The sequence below is a fragment of the Aureobasidium melanogenum genome, assembly GCF_000721775.1.
Source record: "Aureobasidium melanogenum CBS 110374 unplaced genomic scaffold scaffold_24, whole genome shotgun sequence".
NCBI lineage: Eukaryota > Fungi > Ascomycota > Dothideomycetes > Dothideales > Saccotheciaceae > Aureobasidium > Aureobasidium melanogenum.
Genome location: NW_024470076.1, coordinates 177,793 through 197,774, shown reverse-complemented (window position 1 = coordinate 197,774; position 19,982 = coordinate 177,793). Strand labels below are relative to the sequence as shown.

At 49.3% G+C, this 19,982-nt stretch overlaps 6 protein-coding genes across 6 annotated transcripts; 4 read left to right on the top strand and 2 right to left on the bottom strand.

Annotated features, from left to right (window-relative positions):
• Positions 1-266: 266 nt before the first annotated feature.
• On the top strand, positions 267-5,096 carry M437DRAFT_78036 (protein kinase WD40; the record flags this gene model as incomplete). The annotated part of the gene is made up of 2 exons (XM_041026929.1): positions 267-863; positions 915-5,096. 2 exons carry the CDS (start codon positions 267-269, stop codon positions 5,094-5,096), a joined length of 4,779 nt encoding a protein of 1,592 aa, XP_040876612.1.
• Positions 5,097-5,978: 882 nt separating this feature from the next.
• Positions 5,979-6,179, top strand: M437DRAFT_27102 (Bromodomain-containing protein; the record flags this gene model as incomplete). Its single annotated transcript, XM_041019109.1, has 1 exon — positions 5,979-6,179. A coding segment is annotated over one exon (201 nt), but the record flags the coding sequence as incomplete, so codon positions are not given.
• Positions 6,180-8,086: 1,907 nt separating this feature from the next.
• On the top strand, positions 8,087-8,929 carry M437DRAFT_68918 (uncharacterized protein; the record flags this gene model as incomplete). The annotated part of the gene is made up of 2 exons (XM_041025194.1): positions 8,087-8,505; positions 8,566-8,929. 2 exons carry the CDS (start codon positions 8,087-8,089, stop codon positions 8,927-8,929), a joined length of 783 nt encoding a protein of 260 aa, XP_040876610.1.
• Positions 8,930-10,334: 1,405 nt separating this feature from the next.
• Positions 10,335-10,505, top strand: M437DRAFT_18080 (Bromodomain-containing protein; the record flags this gene model as incomplete). Its single annotated transcript, XM_041018931.1, has 1 exon — positions 10,335-10,505. A coding segment is annotated over one exon (171 nt), but the record flags the coding sequence as incomplete, so codon positions are not given.
• Positions 10,506-12,591: 2,086 nt separating this feature from the next.
• On the bottom strand, positions 12,592-17,910 carry M437DRAFT_56598 (uncharacterized protein; the record flags this gene model as incomplete). The annotated part of the gene is made up of 2 exons (XM_041023078.1): positions 12,592-17,220; positions 17,464-17,910. 2 exons carry the CDS (start codon positions 17,908-17,910, stop codon positions 12,592-12,594), a joined length of 5,076 nt encoding a protein of 1,691 aa, XP_040876608.1.
• Positions 17,911-18,762: 852 nt separating this feature from the next.
• M437DRAFT_68915 (ARM repeat-containing protein) lies at positions 18,763-19,838 on the bottom strand (the record flags this gene model as incomplete). The annotated part of the gene is made up of 2 exons (XM_041025193.1): positions 18,763-19,267; positions 19,333-19,838. The coding sequence occupies 2 exons, from the start codon at positions 19,836-19,838 to the stop codon at positions 18,763-18,765; spliced, it is 1,011 nt and encodes a 336-aa protein (XP_040876607.1).
• Between the last annotated feature and the right edge of the window lie 144 nt (positions 19,839-19,982).

Genomic DNA, 19,982 nt, shown 5'->3' with positions numbered 1-19,982 from the left:
TGAAAGTCTCGCGAGTGCAACGCTTGGCTCCAAGGTGGCATGTTTGTCTTGTTTGTTTCGTGCCTGCCACCTCCATGTGACTACCCAATCACCTGGATTAGTGTCGGACTTAGCATTTACACAATTTCTTGATCATGGATTCAAATAACACTTGAATAAACTCTTTCATTCTGATTGTCGAACCAAGATTGTGTTGCGCATGCTCTCCGAATCTGAGTACACCAAAGACTCGTGAACGCGAAACATGCGCGTAGCCAGACATCATCATGGGTCAAGGTTATTCCATCAACGTTTCTGCTGGCTCGGCTGGTATTGATGTCCCTGAACTCGCCGATCTCGAGACAGAGAGGAGTCTGGGTGCTGTACGGTTCATGAAAACAATCCGCGCAAGACACAAGGATGGACTCGTGATTGCCAAGGTCTTCATCAAGCCATACCCCAACTTGAAGCTCGAAGAATACTCGCGGAAGTTGTTCTACCAGAGGAGAGAGCTCACAGACGTACCGAACACTTTGCCTTACCATCGCATCATTGAGACTGCAACAAATGGCTACCTCGTTCGCCAATATATTCACAGCTCTCTCTATGACAGGATCAGCACAAACCCTTCGCTTGAGGATATTGAGAGGAAGTGGATTGCATACCAACTTCTGTGTGCTGTCAGAGAGTCACATGCGAAGAACATCTGCCATGGAGACATCAAGACCGAGAACATGCTTGTGACTACCTGGAATTGGTTATACCTGACTGACTTCTCCACTGCATTCAAGCCGGGACGACTGCCCGAGAACAACCCAGCAACATTCTCCATCTTCTTCGATACCACAGGCCGTCGCATCTGTTATGTTGCACCTGAACGATTCGTGGACGATGAGCAACTCAGAGAACATGAGCCAAATCCGCAAGACGACGAGTATGAGAGAAAGAATAGAGAGACATGGCATGAAGTCACCTGGCCGATGGACATCTTCAGTGTGGGGTGTGTCATTGCTGAACTCTTTACCGAGAAGCCCACCTTTACGCTCACTCAATTGTTCAAATATCGTAGAGGAGACTACGACCCGACACACACTACGTTGAACAACATCAAGGATGAGAACATCCGAGAGATGGTTGCTCACATGATCCAGCTCGATCCGGCAAAACGTTATAGTGCCGAAGACTACCTACAGTTCTGGCGAGGCAAATGCTTCCCGGACTACTTCTACACATTCCTGCATCAATATATGCATCTCATCACAGACCCGACTTCCGGCAGGAAACCAGTGGTGGTTGGAGCAAAGAATACAGGAGGATCAGATGATCGCATCGAGCGTATCAATGCCGATTTCGACAAGATCTCATACTTCCTAGGATTTTCAGACGTGAACAAACTCGAAAAGTCCACTCGCGCACCGATCACTTCAGGTCTGGATTTGTTCCCACTCCAAGTGGACTTGCCAAACAATAGACATGATGCAGCAGATCGTGCTGGAAGTGTTCAAGATAACGGCGCTCTCCTCTTCCTCAATGTTGTGATTTCGGCCTTGCGAACGACTGCTCGCGCTAGTTCTAAGATCAGAGGCTGCGAACTACTTCTGGCGCTAGGAGAAAGATTGACCGACGAAGCCAAGCTCGATCGAGTGCTGCCTTATGCTATTGCTCTGCTTGAGGACGAGTCAGAGAATGTCCGCATGGCTGCTCTAAGGACCATCACCCAGCTGCTAGCCATCGTCACTGTGCTATCACCTATGAACGTCTTCATATTCCCCAACTATCTGCTACCTCGTCTGCAGAAGTTTGTCGCAAGCCCTATGTTCCGCAAATCAGGACCGTTAAGAGCGACATATGCAACTTGTCTTGCAAGTCTAGCCACAACAGCAGCCAGATTCTTGGACATGATGCAAGCATTGCGTGCCGATGGATCTTTACCCTCAACAGATCCAGAAGCAGAAGACGACATTACTTCGTACGCTGCCTATCAAAACACCTATGACACTACTCGCGAAGACCTAATTCAACACTTCGAAGCGCAGACCAAGCTGTTTCTGCAAGACGACGATTCTTCCGTCAAGAGAGCATTCCTTGGTTCTGTCACCAACCTTTGCGTGTTCTTCGGCGAGACCATTGCCAGCGATCTGATTCTTACACACTTGAATACATATCTCAACGATGAAGACTGGACGCTGAAGTGTGCTTTCTTTGAGACTATAGTTGGTGTTGCTGCTTTTATTGGTGGACCAAGTCTGGAGGACTTCATACTTCCGCTAATGGTACAAGCATTGACTGATCCAGAAGAAACTGTGACCGAGCAAGTAATAAGATCTCTCTCAAGCATGGCACATCTTGGACTGTTCCAGCGATGGACGACTGTCGAGCTGGTACTGATTATATCTCGCTTCACTTTACATCCGAATGTATGGATACGTGAAGCAGCTGTCCAGTTCATCGAAGCATCGTCAACTCATCTCTCTGATGCAGATGTCTGGAGTATGATAGTGCCACTGCTGCAGCCTGTGTTGAAAATGCCGTCAGCTGGTCTTTCCGAATTCGAACTTCTGGATGCTCTCCAAAAGCCGTTCCCTCGACCAGCATATGACCTAGCAAAGACCTGGGCAGAAAAGGCCGACAAGAGCGTTTTCTGGAAGCATGCACAACAAGTTAAGAGTTTCTCTTTCGAAGCAGGCGGCAGCAAAACTCTGTCTGACTTCTACCATGATGGCGATTCTCGTGTCTTGAGCAAAGCAATGAAGAATGAGGACGATGAACAATGGCTCGCAAAGCTTCGCGTTGCTGGCATGCGCACTGAAGATGAGCCCAAACTTCTTGCGCTAAGAGATTATATTTGGCGAACGACCATGCGCTCAGACAAAGAAGTCATAAAGCAAAACGACTCTCAACTCAACCAAATCGTCTCCTTGAATGCGATACAAGTACCTTTGCAGAATGTCTTCTTTGAAGCAGAGACTGTCTCTTACGAACCATACCGCCCTCAAACTGATCCCACGAAACAAGGCGTGAAAACATCACTCGAGGAAGCTCTACGCGATGCTGCCACACCAGCAGAGCAGGATGCCAAGAACCTGTTCAACCCAGCAAGAGGCAAGCCGTACCCAACTACAACGCAGCAAGCATCAAGCACACCTGGGCCATCAGACAGCTCTCGGGCTCAACCCACGCCCATCAATGGCAGGACGCCTAATCATCGTAAGCAGATGGCAAGCATTGACGCTCCCACACATTTATCGACATCTCCAGCGTCCACCATGTCTATGAGAAGTGGACATAACCATGTGCTCCACTCAAAGTCAAGCGCAATGAACCTCATGAAGCGCACAGAACAGACAAAAGCATATGCAGAAACAGGCACTGACTCGGTCAATGCTGTCGGCAAACTCGATGTCCCTGCGAACCAAGCGTCTGTCACGCCTTCGCAATCTGGCCAAGCTACACCCACCGCACGTCCAGCGCGACCCAAAATCTCTGCAACGCACTCTTACCATGGTGGTGATCCAACTGTTTTGAAGCTATTAGACTCAGTCTATACTGGGGCCAATCCGGGCAGTGACCGTGAGTTCGGCCCCAGAGTCCCGACACGCCCTCGTGCTCGCATGGCAACCAAGAACGCCCCAAACCAGCAAGCGCAAGGTTACTGGAAGCCAGAGGGACAGTTGACTGCTGTTCTTGAAGAGCATGAAGCACAAGTCAATTGCATTGCTGTGTCACCAGATCAGGTGTTCTTCCTGACTGGTTCAGAAGATGGCTCAGTCAGAGTTTGGGACACTAGCCGTTTCGAACGTAACATGGCATATAGATCGCGTCAAGCTCACAGACATGCTTCTGGCGCAGCAATAACCAGTATCTGCTTCGTAGAATCTACACATAGTTTCATCTCTACGGCATCAGACGGAACGGTTGATATTGTCAGGGTCGAGGTGACCGAAGCAAATGGTTCACTACGTTATGGCAAACTCCAGGTCTTGCGAAGCTGGCAGATTCCTACTCAGCCTGGACAGAAAGAATATGCTGTTGGTGTCGAGCATGGGAAGACAGATGGTACATCGGTCTGCGTCATTGTCACAAATCTCTGCCGTATCCTGTTCATCGACGTTTACTCGATGGAAGTCATGTATGAGCTCGTCAATCCGATACAACACGGTACACCGACATCGTTCTGCATATCAAAACGATGGCAGTGGCTTCTGGTTGGCACTTCTCATGGTGTTCTCGACATCTGGGATCTTCGTTTCCGTCTCCGGCTTCGTGCTTGGACAGTACCTCGGCCGGCACCCATCACACGTCTTACCCTCCATCCAAGCAGAAAAGACAGTAAGCGAGTAAAGATCTGTGTTGCTGGTCTGACATCTCCAAGCCACGTATCCGTATGGGATCTTGAAAAGCTGGTCTGCATTGAGGTGTATCACGTTGATCAGACTGACAGTAGTAGCGCTCTGAAAGCAAGAGACTTTGAACTTCTGAACGTTGACGAAGACAAGTCTGGCGCCATGCCATCTCGCATTCTTGGATCTCTTGCATCAGACCCGCACCTTAGCGCTCGCCCATCTGACAATGGTAAGGACAGGTCAGGAAGAGGATCGGGTGCAAGTGCGGGCGCTGTCAAAGCATTCATTATGTCAATGCACACTTCGCCCGATAGCTCAGAACCCAGACACCCTTTCCTCGTCACCACAGGACCAGACTGGAAGATTCGCTTCTGGGACACCGATCGCATCGCCTCATCCATGATCGTCAACGACAAAGACGACAAAGCCACCTACACAGCCTCCAAATTCGGCAACGACATCTCCGTCTACACAGAGCAAAACCTCAACGACAGCGCCTCTGAAAAAGACAAAGGCTCATCAAGTCCAGCCCCAAACCGCGCAAGCACAATCTCACCTGTATCGAACGATGCAGACAGTGAAAGAGGCAGTACATCAAAGAGAAAGAAGGAGAACAGAGAAGGCAAGATTGCTAGATATGAGGTTATTCGCAAGTCGGCGAATCAGTTGCTCAAGGGTCATAAGGATACTGTTACTGCTGTTGCTTTGCTGGAGTATCCTTTTGGCATGATCATTTCTGCTGATCGCTCTGGTGCTGTGTATATCTTTAGATGAGGAGAAGGGCTGCAAAAGGGGATAGGTAGAATAGATTGGAACTACCACATCTAACCGCACTGGCCACCTTTGTGACGAATTGTGTGATGGTCACTGAAAGCCATCAAGTAACTTCAAGCAAACACAAGCCGACCTCACACCGAAGTCCCGCGAGCGATCGGCTTAGGGTTTCTTCAATATTCTTGCATGGTTTCTCCACTCAAAGTAGTGTAGACTGGCAAAGCAAGGGATATACTACCCAGAACCAAACCCTAATGATCACGTGAGATGTTTTGTAGTCTCGAAATGCTATGAAAGCGCAATATACACACTTGGAAAGCACTCTACGGGCCTAAAACCGTGTTGGACGGGTCCGTAGCGCTTTCCTTGGCTTGTAGCTAGCTTTGACCGTGTTGTCGGCTTGATAAGATAGCAGTGCGCCTGGTGTGACTTTCTCGGTTTCCGTTGCGTCTTTCTGAACCTTTCACGCATTGCCAGTATAGCCATTGCTGCCTCTTTTTCCTCGGTAAGATCGTTGAGCTGCTACTATACGCTATTACAGGCGTATATTGCTGCTGTCTATGGATTTGGATCACTGCTAACGCGTCCTGGACGCTCCTTCGTCGCCTCGATATATGGTTTCAAGCCTGCGCCTAGCAAAGCGGCTGCATTTCCACCTTCGTAAGTTAGTCTTCAACCTTACTGCGCGCTTTAGACACTGCTATTACGATGTTTTCTGCTATGCTGTCCTGTTTTTGCTTACACTTCCTTATAGATAGACCCTACGCCCTCATCACCGCCTCCATAGCCGTGAGAATGGCCAGCGAACTCGATTTCTGCGTCCACCTGCTAGAGAGATTCCTCAAGTTCTGGGAGACAAACAAGGCTCCTTACCTCGAAATCTTCCTCGATCCTGTCGACGAAGTAGAAGACCATGCTCCCGGCTACTACGCCATGATCAGCAGTCCTATGGATCTCGCCACCATGGCTACTAAGCTTGGGGCCGGTGCTTATGCCGATGCCCAGGCGTTTAAGAAGGATTTCTATCTCATGATCCAGAATTGCCATACGTACAACCACAGAAATCCCAACTTCGTCAAGAAGTATGCGGATAGATTCGTTAAGGAGTTTGAGTGGGAATGGAGCGAAATGGGTAGATGGATGTCTACAACACGGCGCAAGTTGGCTAGAGAGGCTGCTGCTGCTAGTGCTAGCGCTCTTAGCGCTGGTAATGCTGCTCCCACCGCCAGTACATCTGGTAACGAAATGTAAGTCTTGAAATCTGCAGTTGGACTCTCAATGGACACATCAGAGATCTCGAATTCGATTGTGCATTTTGATGCTAACAATGATACAGTTCCTCTTCGCCGAGATCATCGGCCAGTGATGCTGAGCCTGAGAGGTATGTCTTCCATCATCGTTGTCTGCTTCAGTGGACGCCATCACATCTGATAAACTATTGTGCATTTTGATGCTAACAAATTCACGTGTACAGCTCCTCGAGACCCTCTCCCAGCCCCTCCCTCGGCTCACCCCAGGGCAACGGCAAGGCCACCCCCAAGCCCTCTGCCTCCAACACCGCCTCCGCCTCTAAGAGAGGTCGTCAAAATGCAGAGGAGGATGTCGACGACGAGGAGACTCCAAAGAGAGTCCGCGTCAACGACTCCTCCGAGGACGCAGTTGACGTGACCGTTGGTGCCCTGCGCGGCATCATGACCGAGCAGATTGCCGTCGTCGCCGCCGAGAAGGACCAGATGGCAGCCAGTACCCTTGCCCTCTGGGGCAAGATCTGGGGACCTGAGCGCCGCCAGATCTCCAACGAGATGTGGAGGGCCAAGTGCTTCTCCAAGATCACTCGCGAGGAGTGGCCAGGCTCTGTGGCTGCCATCAGAGTTGAGGTTCTGCAGGCTTGGATAGAGACCGTCACTGAGCAGTTGGCTCTTGTGGAGCAGGAAGAGGAGATTGCAAAGGCTGCTGAGAGGGCCGAGTTTTTGAGACAGTTGGAGTAAGAAGGGCAGATTTTGGCAGATCTAGCAGTTATAGAATGGAGTTTTGCAGTTTCTTTCTGGTAGTCAAGAGCAATGAAGATGATTACCGGCGATGGAAGACAAAGATATCATAGATTTTGTTGCGCAAAAGTGATTCCAAGGTACAAAACATCATACAGGCATGCTTCTTGCTGCCACAACAGCAATAATGTATCAGTCAAAATGCACAGAGTGATGACACTTTGGCCTCTTTTCCAGAGAAAGCGACAAGCTTGATCTGAACTCTGAGCATGTATCGATAGTTTCATCGGCTCCCCCTCCTCTCAGAGTACCTTCCTGCCTCTTCATAGCCCTGAAGACTTCTTTTGTGTCCAAAGAAGCTGTATCCATATGTGCATTCCTATCCTTTTTCTGCTGTCTCTCCAGCGAGCTGTATGAGCTATAAAAATGCACAGTTTGATCGAGTTATTCCATCATGTCCATTGAAAGCTATGGATATCTCAGCTTTCTCTGGACAAATCTTTGATCTGAATAAGTTTGTGTAATTTTATAGCTACACGTAATGGAAGCCTGTCCATTGGGAGCCTGTTCATCTTACGCTCTCTCTGGCCGATGTCCTTGAGATGCAACTTATACTGCGCTTCTATAACACTTCATGTTGTAAGGTACGGTCTTGGAGTCTCGACGCTGCTCCAAAATATTCCCTCGACGACTTCCATCTTACCTGAGTTTCGACGCTGCTCCCAACAGTTCTCTCGACGCTTCCGACGATCTGGACAGTCTCGAGGAGAAGTTGTCGGCTTTCACGAGACGTTGTACCTCTTGTTCACCTCAAGCCGAGCGTCCTGGTTTGTTCACTTTACTCAGACGCCTGCTGCCTCAAAAGCAACCTTCTTCTTCTCCCTTTGTTCTTCGACGTGACCAATCTCCAACCAACGAACTCACCAGCAAACACTGTAAGCAATCAGCGTATCGTTTCTTTGCCTACAAGCTCTATCCTCTAACACGTCATCAGCCGTCGCCATGCCTCCCAAGCAGTTCAATACCAAGGCCTCAAAAGTCCACAGTGACTCAACTTATGAGGACTCGGAGCCTGAGCCACAGCCTCTCAGAAAGCCTCGCATCACACTCAAGCGTGGCAAAAGTGCTCTCAACATGAACGAGATTGACGTCCCTATCCACTCGCGCACTGTGACCAAGAAGCCCTCCCAAGACCAGATCTACAAAGATCTTTTGTCTCGTCCTGCTGCCAATCAGCCTCTTCAAGACCAGATATCGCGTTCTGCTACTAGCCAGACGCCTCAAGACCGGATCTATAAAGATCTTCTGTCACGCCCTGTTGTCAAGGAGCCTGCCCCCAAGAGACAGCGTGTCTCTTCAGCATCTCCTTCACCGGCAGCTATCGCTGCACCTGCTTCTTCAGCAACCATCGCTAGCAAGAGGTGATTCCCTTTGACTTACAAACCTCTCTTTCAGCTCAATGTTTGCTAACAATGTCACAGCCACCAAGATCTATTCAACGACTACACAAAGGATCTCTTGTCTCAGGAGATCGAAAAGCAGGCCAAAGGCCTGGACTTCTCTAGCGACAGTGACCTTTCCGACAAAGCTCGTGTCTACGGTCGCTACCTCTTCACTGCACCGTACCAGTTCGAGCGCACCAAGACAACATGGATCAACCGAGCAATGGAGAGAGTCGATAAAATGTCCATGGCAGAACTCAGAAATGGTGGCATCGAAAGGGCAGTCAAGGATGCTCTGATCCAGACAATTGGAGATGAGACAAAGAACCAGGCTGTGCTGTTTGGTCAGAATGCTAGAGACATTATCAGGATGCTCAAGAAGGAAGATGGAGATAAGCAATAAAGCGACAGACGTGCAGACAGAAAGGGCCGATAACGAGTTACAGAAGCTACCAAAGAAGGAGATTACCGACTGGCAGTAGATAGGCATGAAGAAAAGCACTGAGTTAGCTTTCAAAATCAGATACCACGAAAGAATAGGATTTCGAATCAAGTTTATGTGTTTCCATGCTCAGATTCGCCGGTCCACAAGATGAAACGCATGAGGTCAAGAACGCTTAGAGTCTATATCTTGCCACCGGGCTGTCAAACGTAACCTCTCGTGCATACTACCTGTCGAAAATTACCTTGAAAATCGAACCTCTGTGCTGTATTGCCTGAGGTAAACGCTGGCGCATAGAAAGAGACGCTTCGGGTTGCTGATGGAACGCTCCTCTCTCATTCCACCGACATAACAGATGTAGCCTGTCGTGAATGCTCTCCGTGTCTAACAGTCAAATTACGCTGAATGCGACATGCTTTCATAACATATCCCGTTGTCGGCCTGACCTCGAATGACCATATCTCCAATCAAGTCATGCAATGATTCATAGCTGTCAAAATGCAAGACCCTTTTGATCAAACGTACGAAGTCCAAAGAGAGTGTTTCAGAGCGGTGCTCTCCCTAGAAATGTGCCTACTTTTGAGGTCTGTCTTGCACTTTTATAACATACTCATACTGAAGTGGTCCTTTTGGAAAAAACAGAATACTCTGAACAAGTGGGGCGCAGCGAACGTCAAGCACTCTTCTCCCATACTGAAACAATAGTGCTGTAATGCCAGTAGAGAGGCAAAGTTCTGATACATCCTTGGAAAGTGTCAAAAGAGACTCGGGGATAGCAAAGCTTTCAGTAGAATAAACCTTCAAAGCAGACTACATGCTGCATCTCTATAGCATCAACTTTGAAGCGCTCATGTCTGGAGAGCTGTTAGATACTATAATACTCTCGAGTGCCCGAGGGATAGATTCAGTATGCCCGTTGAATTGCAAAGTGCTGTCTCAATTTGGAGGTATGTCCAGAGAGAGGTCAGAATGTCTCAGATATTGGTGGAAACGTTGTAGGAAAACACTCAGATCTAGTTCTAGGACAGCATATCGACAAGCAGTCATGTTTCAAAGAGTCTCAGGCTGGCGTCCGACACGTTATGATAGTAGGGGGCTACGTAGTAGTCATCTTGTCACGTGGGTGCTGCTTGGTTGCGCGCTCCGCCTTTGTCTCGCAACCCATTCTCATCGAAACACCGCCATTATCATCCTCTTCCACAGGAACAAACATTACACACTCTGCCTTGATCTCAACAAACACCAAAAGATCCTCACAATGGCTTCCAAGCACGCTATTACAAGCATGTCTCATGCAGACTTCCTGTTCTGCGAGCATGTCCTTCAAGAGTTCAAGAGATTCAAGCACCGCAAGTATGTTGCCACCTTCAAAGAGCCTGTTGACATCGTCGCGGTGCCCACCTACTTGAATGTCATCAGACAGCCCATGGATTTGTCAACGATTGCCTACAAATTTGGAAGGGACATCTACGACTCTGCAGCTTCCTTCAAAGCTGACTTTGAGCTCATGTTTGACAACTGTGACCGCTTCAACGCAGGTCATCCTCCTAGCGCTGTGTACGAGCACGGTCAAAAATTTCGCGAAGAGTTCCAGCAAGTGTGGTCGGATCAGCACAACTGGTTGAAGAGAGTTCATCCCGAAGTCTTCATTCAGGACGCTATTGCAGAACAAGAAGGTGACATGGACGAGCCTCTTGCTAAGAGACGCCGTCAGAGCTCACGTCTCATTACCTCTACTGAGTCTTCTCCTACTCTGCCATCACCATACACAGCAGCTAGTGTGGTCAAAACTGCTACCTCCACTCCCGCCACACCTGCGTCTGGTCCCCTCAAAGGCAGAGCTTCGAAGACCATCACTATCAAGCCTTCATCCTCCCGCGCTCAATCGGTGTCGTCCACTGCCGATCAGAACACCGCAGTTCAACCTGGTGCAACCAAAGCTGCAGAGGTCCTTGTCACCGAGCCTATGGAGCCCAAAATCACTGCTCCTGACGCTGCTAAGACTGATACCAACTCACGCAACGGCGCCTCTCCAGCCGACTCAGACCTATCCAAGAAAAGAAAGCTGAACCTTCGTGCTAGCTCTCAGTCTTCGTAAGTAATATCTGCATCTACTCCTTCAACAATACTGACAAAACTTCAAGCAGCAACAACCCCTGGGACGAATTCCAAAGCCGCCTCAGAACCATGGTCACTGAGGAAGCAACCAACCTCCTCAACAACCCCACCATCAAACCTCCAGGTACCGACACCAACAACCTCGCCAAAACCATGTGGGAAGCCATTGCTTCCGATACCAACGATCTCACTGCTACTGAAGCAGGAAAAGCCAGCTTTGGTGCTTGGGTGGAGCTTGCTGTTGAGGAGTTGTCAAAGGTAGCTATCAGAGACGTCGCTAACCAGGTCGAGAACGAGACCAAGAAAGCTTTGGTGGTGGTTATGGAACGTCACTTTGTGTACCTCAGAAACAAACTTGAACGCTGTCATGAGGAGTTGAAGGCTAGATTGGAGGGTTGAGCGTGGGGATGGGTTGCTTTTGCTTGGAGAATATGGCTAGGTACAACGAGGCGCGACAATGGCGTCTGTGAACACTAATGAGAATGACTTGCTTCCCGCTTGATCGATATCCTCTTTGAATGTGTTGACGTAAATCATCGTGTACAAATTTCTGACTACCAAAGCGCGGGATGTGTACAATCTGTCACACGTTGAACACCTCGTCTACCATTTTTTGGTCTCCCAACTAGATTTAATGCTTTTTTATGCCTATCAAAATGCACAAAGGTTTTCAAATACTATCGTTTTTCCGGTGAGAGCTCAATATTGCAGTTATCTCTCTGGAAACAACTCAGATATCAAAACTATTGTGCATTTTTATGGTAACGATAGCAGGCGCACGCGCATCTAGGGATATAGTTACACAGACAAGTGCCCAGGGTCAAAACCACGCATTTCAAGACTCTCTCTCCTATGCAAAGAACAGAACAACGTACTATAAAAATGCACAGTAATCTACGACTTCGAGTCTTGACCAGTGAGAGCCGAAGACTCTGCATGCTCTCTCTGCATACGCTCCTAAACTTGAGTCTACTATGCGATTTTATAGTACCAAAAAACAGGCGCATAGTGTTTGGAAGTCAGAAACTATTCAAAAAAAGAGCCTGGGGCCAATAGTTTCCATAGCAAGGATCTCCTCTGCCATGGCCAGAAGTACAATATACTATCAAAATGCACAATACAATCGAGATATTGCAGCTTCTCTAGTGAGAGTCCGGCATTTCGTATGCTCTCTTTGGACAAAGTCGAATCTTGGATACTATCATGCATTTTTATAGTAGTAGGATCTATGGACTGCAAAAGAGAGATACAGTTAAAGCTACAACACACATCACGTTCAAGCAGAGGATCATCAGTGATTGTCATAAGATTTTGCTTTTGCATTCGCGAAATTATCATGGGTATCTATTCATGTTCTCCTCCTTTTCAATATGTGCCGTTCGCATGCACCTAGAAACGTTCGCAAAGCATGCTGAAGCGATAACGACATAGCATCTCAAGCTCGCAAGGCATAAGCAATATACTCGAGTACTTGGCAAAGCCAAAGTAGCAATGCAACCTCTTCGTCAAGCAAAAGAGACAGAGCGACCTTGCACACTCGGACTCTTTCTTGGTCGTCCCTTCTTTCTCGGAGTGTTCTGGGAGGAATCGATGCTCTTCCTCTTACGGCCACGCTTCTGTCCACTGCCGGGTGTCGCACTTTCGCCTCTCTCACTGGGCGTCTCATAGCCATCCCCATTAAGCGTCATTGAAGTATCCATGTCACCATCTGCGTCTTCCTTGTCAACCTTGAGTTCACTGTCGACTGCCATGACCTCCGAGAACGAAGTGCAAAGGCTGAGTTGACTCTCAGGCGACTCGAGGGCTCTCATAATCTCTTGGTTGCGTGCGAGATACTTCTCGGTCAGATTAGTTGAGTTGGGAATGCGTTGTAATGCACGGACATTCTCTTTGTTCGCCTTGCCCTTCGTAGCTGCTTGGTGTTTGCTAACATTCCACAGTCGTCGAAGGTATGTGCGAGTTTCCCAAAGCAGCAGAAGGATTTGAACGTAGACTGTCAGCTCACGTGAGCGAGCTGGATCGACTGGCTTGTTTTGAGACGAAATTGCGCCATTGGTGATCCCGCTCTCACCATCAGTCATAGGGACATCCCTTTCAATGAGCATTCGAAGAATGTCAACATCGACCATGTGAGCGACGGGAGTGCCGGTATTGGCCATGACCTTCTCGATGCAATCGATCAGGTGTTGGAGCTCGTCGAACTTTGCGTAGTCAAAGAATGCAAGATTCTCGCAGACAAATCGAGTGAAAGCGACATGCGAAGGAAGTGGATCCGACATGTCTACCTTCGAAACGTCAAAGCCCACACCTGCTTTGCCACAGATTGTTGACAAGAACTTCATGCGAATCTTGGCTTTTCCAGTCTTGAGTACTTCCCAGAAATGGTGCATTTTCGAGGTTGGTGGAGAGCCTGCGTATCCTTCGTTGCTCTTGGCCACATTTTGCTGATACGTGAAGGCTTGATGTACAGCGCCAATGTGCTCCTTTTCAAACATTGCTTCGTGCTTGCTGTAAAGACCCATATGCTCCTGGAAGGCGAAGGTGGCAATTTTAGTGTCCGGACATGTTTCGAGAGCGATGAAGCATGGCCCTGTCTCCTTGGGATGAACGAGTCCTTGGCGGCCGATACTAGCAACCACTTGAACTGCGTTGAATGCGAGAGCATCAGCTGAAGTAAGAGCAACATCACGGATTCTACCCAAGAACTGTTGCGCAATGGAAGTGGCCGCGCCATCGCGATCTGTAGCCATGTAGGTGTTTCCAAGTCTCTCGGTACCAGCCTCAACACCAGTACCAACCTGGACCAAGTTTGACTCACCAGGCTTGTCGCCAGCACAATAGAAGTCTTTCAGACCGACAATTAAAGTCATTGGAAGTTGTTGATCGTCAGACTCAAGGGCCAACTTGAATGCATTACAAACGTCGGCACGCATCAATTGACTAGGCCATGCCTGACACAGCATGCATACACTGTCAAGTGCAGCTTGGCGAAGGACCATGGGCTGACTGGGTTTTGTGAAAGGACAAATCAGATCCACAGCTAAGAATGCCACATGCTCACCCTTGAAGTCCGAAAACTTCTCCTTGAACGAGCCGAGGTAGGAATCAAGATTGAAGGCCTTACCAAAATGACCGGCGATGGTGATGAGTCTCCTCGTCTTCTGTGCTACGGCTTGGTTGCTGTTCATATCAACAGGCAAGCCTTTCTTGATCTGGTCATAGAGTGACAGTGTTACTTTGACAAGTCGCTCGGTGTTATGCAATTCACCATCAAGAGTCCAGAGGCATGTCGCAACTTCCTTGAGCTCAGCTGGTGGAAGCCTGGTGAAGCTACCAAGTAGAGCTTGCTGTATGTTGACGAGAAAGTCTCGATTGAGGTTCTTCATGTGAGGCAGGGTGTGACGCAGAATGACAATTGCTGAGCGGTAAACCAGCAGGTTATCATCAGTGCTGAGATTTTTGACGTAAGGTTGAAGAGTTTGGAGCTGGTCAGCTGAGAACAACTTCGCGTTAGCTGCAGAGAAGATGGTGAGTGTCTGCAGCACGTGCTGCTGTGCTGGACTCTCAGGAAGCTCGTTTGGATCGATGATAGCGTCAAACATAAGCTTAACCATCTCTTTACACACGACAACATTAGCTTTTGCTGCCTTGGACTTCTCCGACAAGATCTGCTGCAGAAGTTCTGGCAAAACAGCTTCTGTAGTGTCAGTCTTGCGTTTGACGATGTTGATCACCAGACTGGTTTGCTCTCGCAGACGGAGCTTCTGCTTGATCGAATTAGTGTCCGAATCAGAGATGCTGTGGAAAGGTGTCATCCAGATATCCTCGAAAGTGTGACGAGCGAGCTCCACGATGCTTTCATCAGCATCAGTAACACGGTTGATCAGAGTGTCTGCAATCAATGCTTTCATGTTGAGGGCGTCATTGCGCAAGTACATGTCTTTCAACATTTTCATCGCACGTTTTCTAACGTGCAAATTGGCATCCTGAGCTCGCATGATGACGCGCTCGTAGAGCATCGTATCCAGCTTTGGACGCAAAGAAAGACACTTGGCGATAAGACCAAGAGCAGAGTCACGAACTTGAGTCGAGTTGTCGGCAAGACATCTGATAATACTGTTGATGAAGAACGTTCCCTGGTCAAGGATGGTGGGGTCCATTTCGAGGAGTTGCTCAATACTCTTCAAACTCTTGCTTCTCAATGAGGCTTGATCGCCAGCCATGGTGCCAAGAAGTTTGCTAAAGATCTTGTTGAAGGCTCGACAGAAGGGCAGGTTCATAGTTACCAGGACGGCTGCAAATCTTCCATCCTCAGTGCTGACTTGCTTGAAGTCGTATTCAGTCTCCAGCCATGCAGAATCCTTGATCATGAAGGCTAGGCGTTCTTCAAGTTTCGTTGATTTCGCAGTATCCTGGTTGAGCTGAAGAATCTGTTTGGCCCACAGGACAGAGTGATAGCCACGAGCGGTCAATAACTCTGTGTCATCCGTGCCTCTAGCCTGGAGATATTCGAGTATGATCCGATATGGGCCATCAAATGATAGCAACTCATCCTCTTCAATTTGCTCAGCCGAAATGTTCTCATGTATTTGCAACAGCTTGGCTGTGACTTCCGAACGATCCGTGTTCGGATTGCGCGCTGCTGACTGGGCTTGTAAACGTAGTTCAGTGATTCGAGTGGCCATGCCGCCCATCAACTCAAGAGCCATCGCTTTTGAGGGAGCCGAGCCTTTGTGATTTTCTGACAGTTCGAACATCTTGGCTAGAAGCACGCGAAGGAACATCTCGGCTGCCGGCCAGTCTGTGTTGCCCAGAACATTCAGAAAATCTTCAGTGAAGATGTCCAGAAGATTTCTGTACGGTTGATCGCCTGACTTCGTCGAAGTCAAGGCACGCTGAACCATGTAATTGACCACATAGTGAGCATCTCTGTATGCAGCTTCATACAGGGGATTGGCAACCGATGCTAGATCTTCCGGTCCGTCGCTTGAGCGCTTCTTGGGCTTGGGCTTTTTCTTGAGGCGTTGCTTCTTTTCTTGATCGCCTTCAAAGTCCGAGTCTGCATCCGCATCTTCTTCGGAAGACTCTGAATCATCCTCGTCTTTCTCGGCATCATCTTCATCAGGAATAGATTTCGTCTTAACCTCCATACGTGTCGCGCTAGTCTGAACCAGACGCATGAGTAGAGCGGACACCAATTGTATTGGCTTTGCATCAACCATCTTGAATTGGCGGGCGCTTTGTCGACCAACAGGGAGCTTCTCAAGCGAGGTCAAAATCTCATCGAAGATTGATTGTCTCTGCTCTGGGTAGCGAGCGAAGATTTTTGCAAGTACATCCATGGCAGCCCTACGAGCGGTTTCGAATCTCTGGATACCTAGAGCAGAATCCTTCTCAGACGTCGCATTCTCAACGAATACCAAAGTCTTGCAGATGAACTCGGCAGAAACAATGACACGCTCATCGACATCAGTCTTGGCTATCAGATCGCCCAAGAGTTTGATGACGCGAATGCAGACCGTCAGAACCTGAGTGAGGGGCTTGCTTTGCGAAGAGGCGAACTTAAATGCATCGCCCATATCTCCATTGCTTCTCATCTCCACCACAGGGATGATGCAAATCTCAACCAAATGGATCAGACTGTTCAAAAGGGTAGTGAGCGTTTCCTCGGAGTACAGTTGTTTCTCCTCCCGGCCAGCCGTCATGATTCGTAGCAATGTCTTGCAAGCAGTTAGACCTTGTTCTCCAATGCCAATGCGGTGAAGCCAGTCATCAGCCTCCTGTGGGGTGTCGTCGTCAATGCGATAATTGGTAGTACCTGCAGCAGTCACAGCGTGGTCACAAAGACGCTGAATGCGGGCTAGGTCGTCGATATCGATGCTGGAAAGACGACCGTTCGCGACCACCTTGTACAAAGCGGTATCAAGCTGTGTTTGAACAGCAGCTTGCAGCACTGGCGCACCTTCAACTGCATCATCAGTGTTGAAGAAGCGAGCAGCATTTGAAGATACCATGCCAGATGTATCGGCCTGCATTTGATCTTCGGCCTCAAATATTTCAGCGATCAGAGTTTGGAGTCTAGCAACTGCAGAATTTGCCTTTTCTTGTTGAGCAATGCTTGCCGAAGTTAGTCGCTGGTCTGCCTCGTAGTCTGCGCGCCTTTGAGAAACACTTTGAGCATTGCTTGGTGCTGGTTCCGGTATGGAGACATATTGAGCGCGTTGTGCTTGAGTCAGCGTGTCAGGAATCACGACAGCGATGTTCGATTTCTGGGAGCTGGGCTGAGAGCTCTGCGATGGCGTTGAGAGAATGCCGTTTGCCTGTGAAGAGCTGGTCTGGTAGGACGCGCGGGCCGACGAAGGAGGGATCGGAATGACGACTTGTGGATAGGATTTGGAAGCAGATGATGTGGACTGTGTCGCGGGTATGAACGGCGTCGAAGATGCTGACTGGTAGCCATGCTGGGGTTGCTGCAGAGGGGCAGTAGCGCTCGATGCTGGCGTTACAGCATGGGTAGGCGGCTTTGGCGGTTTAGCGCTCAGACTTGGGGCCGATGCAGGAAGGTTGGCTTTTGTGGTGGCATAGTGAGAAGGAATCGTCTTGTCCAAGACCATCTTTGCGAACGGACCGAGCTGGTGCTTCGATGGGGTCGAAGTGGATTGGCCTTGACGAGGTTTGGTCTGCGCAAACCTGGCAGGTTTGTTGAAACGGTACTGAGTGAGACTGTCCGGCCTGAGAAGGTGTTGGACAGATTCCAGTGTCTTGGTCAATTGTTCCGAAGCTCTTTCTGCATTGTTGGCTTGAGCATCGAGACGCTCTAACATTCCATGAGCCGAGAGTTTCTGTTCTTCGGACGAGAAGACTTGTGCGGAAGCGGAGGGAATAGCCAAGGGAGGAGGTATGGCGTCTGTATAGAACGATCAGCTGTTGTGCAAGGCATACGGATCATGCGACACAATACCAATAGTGAATGGCAGAATGGATGTGAATGGCGAGTATGGCAGAGCCTCGGCGACGGTAGGAACACGCAGATTCTTGCGTGTTCCATTTGGCTGGTTGGTGCCATTGGATTGCGACATTGCGGACAGGAACTACGAGTTCAAGAGTGTTGTTTAATTAACATGGCTACTTTTGCGAGCGGATCCCGAAGCCTGGAAGAGTTTGGCGATGGTAGTGGATTGATTACAGAGTTGCTGGTGCCAGATCTAGAGACGACAACAGGATTCGACAATACCGAAACGCAGCGGAACAATCGTAAGTTAGGCAGGTGCCACCCAGAGTGATGGATTGATTCTTAGAAAGAGAGTTGTTTAGGCAGGGACCTGCCGCGCGAGCTCACCGCCTGCCTCTTTGAGTCCAAATTGAGCACAGATTCCCCGTTCATTCAAACGCTCTCCGCACAGCTGACACGATCTGTCTTATTACTTTGAGCGCGTTTCAGAGCTTGTATTCAGAATGGGATCCGCTTTTGCATCAGCTGTTCTTCAATTTGGGCAAACGACTCTCTCCCGTCTGACGAGAGCGCCATGTGGGTTGAGGAGGTCTTGCGATTCATGCTGGTTCAAATCATCAAGGTTGAATATAAACATTTCATTCATCTTGTCTAATAACAGATCCAAAAACTCCATCCGTAGTGCCTTTTATCTTCAAACGCCAAGGGTCATTATGCTTCGCTTTTAAGCAACAACAGGAATTGTTGCATACTCGGTCTCGCCGTTCTTCTCAAACTCAGCCATATCAAGGGCGACGATAATGCTGTCTCTGACGACCTGATCGGCATCGTTCAAGAACTTCTTGAGTGTCTCCTCGACGCCCTCCTCGTCTCCCAAGCTGCCAAGAGCCTCGGCGGCCTCGTGACGAACCATGCTGCTCTCCTTCAGGTTGCTGAGTGCTCCGGTCAAGGCAGGGATGGATGCAGGGTGTGAAAGCTGGCCAAACACAAAAGCGATCTCGTGACGGAACAGAGCAGAAGAGTCGGTGAAGCCACGTGCGAGGGCGTTGATGGCAGGGACGGCAGTCGGGAGATCGGGAGGAGAGCAAAGGTCGCGCAAGGCGAACATGGCACGGTAACGCTCGAACAGGTTGAGCTTGGAGTTGAGGAGAGTCTGCTCAAGCTCTTCGATTGTGGGCTGCTTTGCGGCAATGGCGAGAGGAGGAGCGGGATCGATCGAAGCGAAATCGCTGGGTTGACGTTAGTTCCAGTCGTCGCTTTGTAGCTCTATGCGCTCATCTTATAGTGGTTATACCTTTGCTTTAATTTCTCTGCCTTTCCAGCGTCAGAGTGCTCCCACTCGATGCGACCAACAGCAATGTCGCAAGTCTCCTTGACAACAGTCTCCTCGGTCTCGTCGTCTCTTCTCTCAATAAGGAGCTTCAAGCTGCCCTTGTCGCCCAGAGCACCGATGGCCTCAGCGGCTTCGTGTCGGCACATGGCATCTTCTTCGCGGTCGCTAAGAACTTTTTGGAGGTATGGGACTGCGGCATCGTGACGAGACTGACCCAGGCAGTAGGCGAGCTCGTGCTTGAGGAGAGCGGAGGGGGAAGAGAATCCAGCAGCAATTGCATCGATGGCGGGAATGGTGTTCTCGGTACGGGGCTCCTGGCAAGCAAGGTACTTGAGGGAGAAGAGGGCACGGAAGCGAGCGGCCAGCGCTTCGTTCTCGGAGGTCAGCGTCTTACGCAGAGCCAAAACGGTCGAGTCACCGCTGGGGACTTGAGGAGTCTCTTCGGGCGAGATTGCTGAGGGTGCCATGTTGTATGTATTAGGGTTGCGGTATAGTCAGGCAAGATTGTTGTGAGAAGAAGTTTTGACGCTTCTGTCACGATCGTTCCAGCCCAAAAAAAGTCGGACCATGATCGATTTGCGGGGTACAGGAACGCCACTTTAGATTATCAG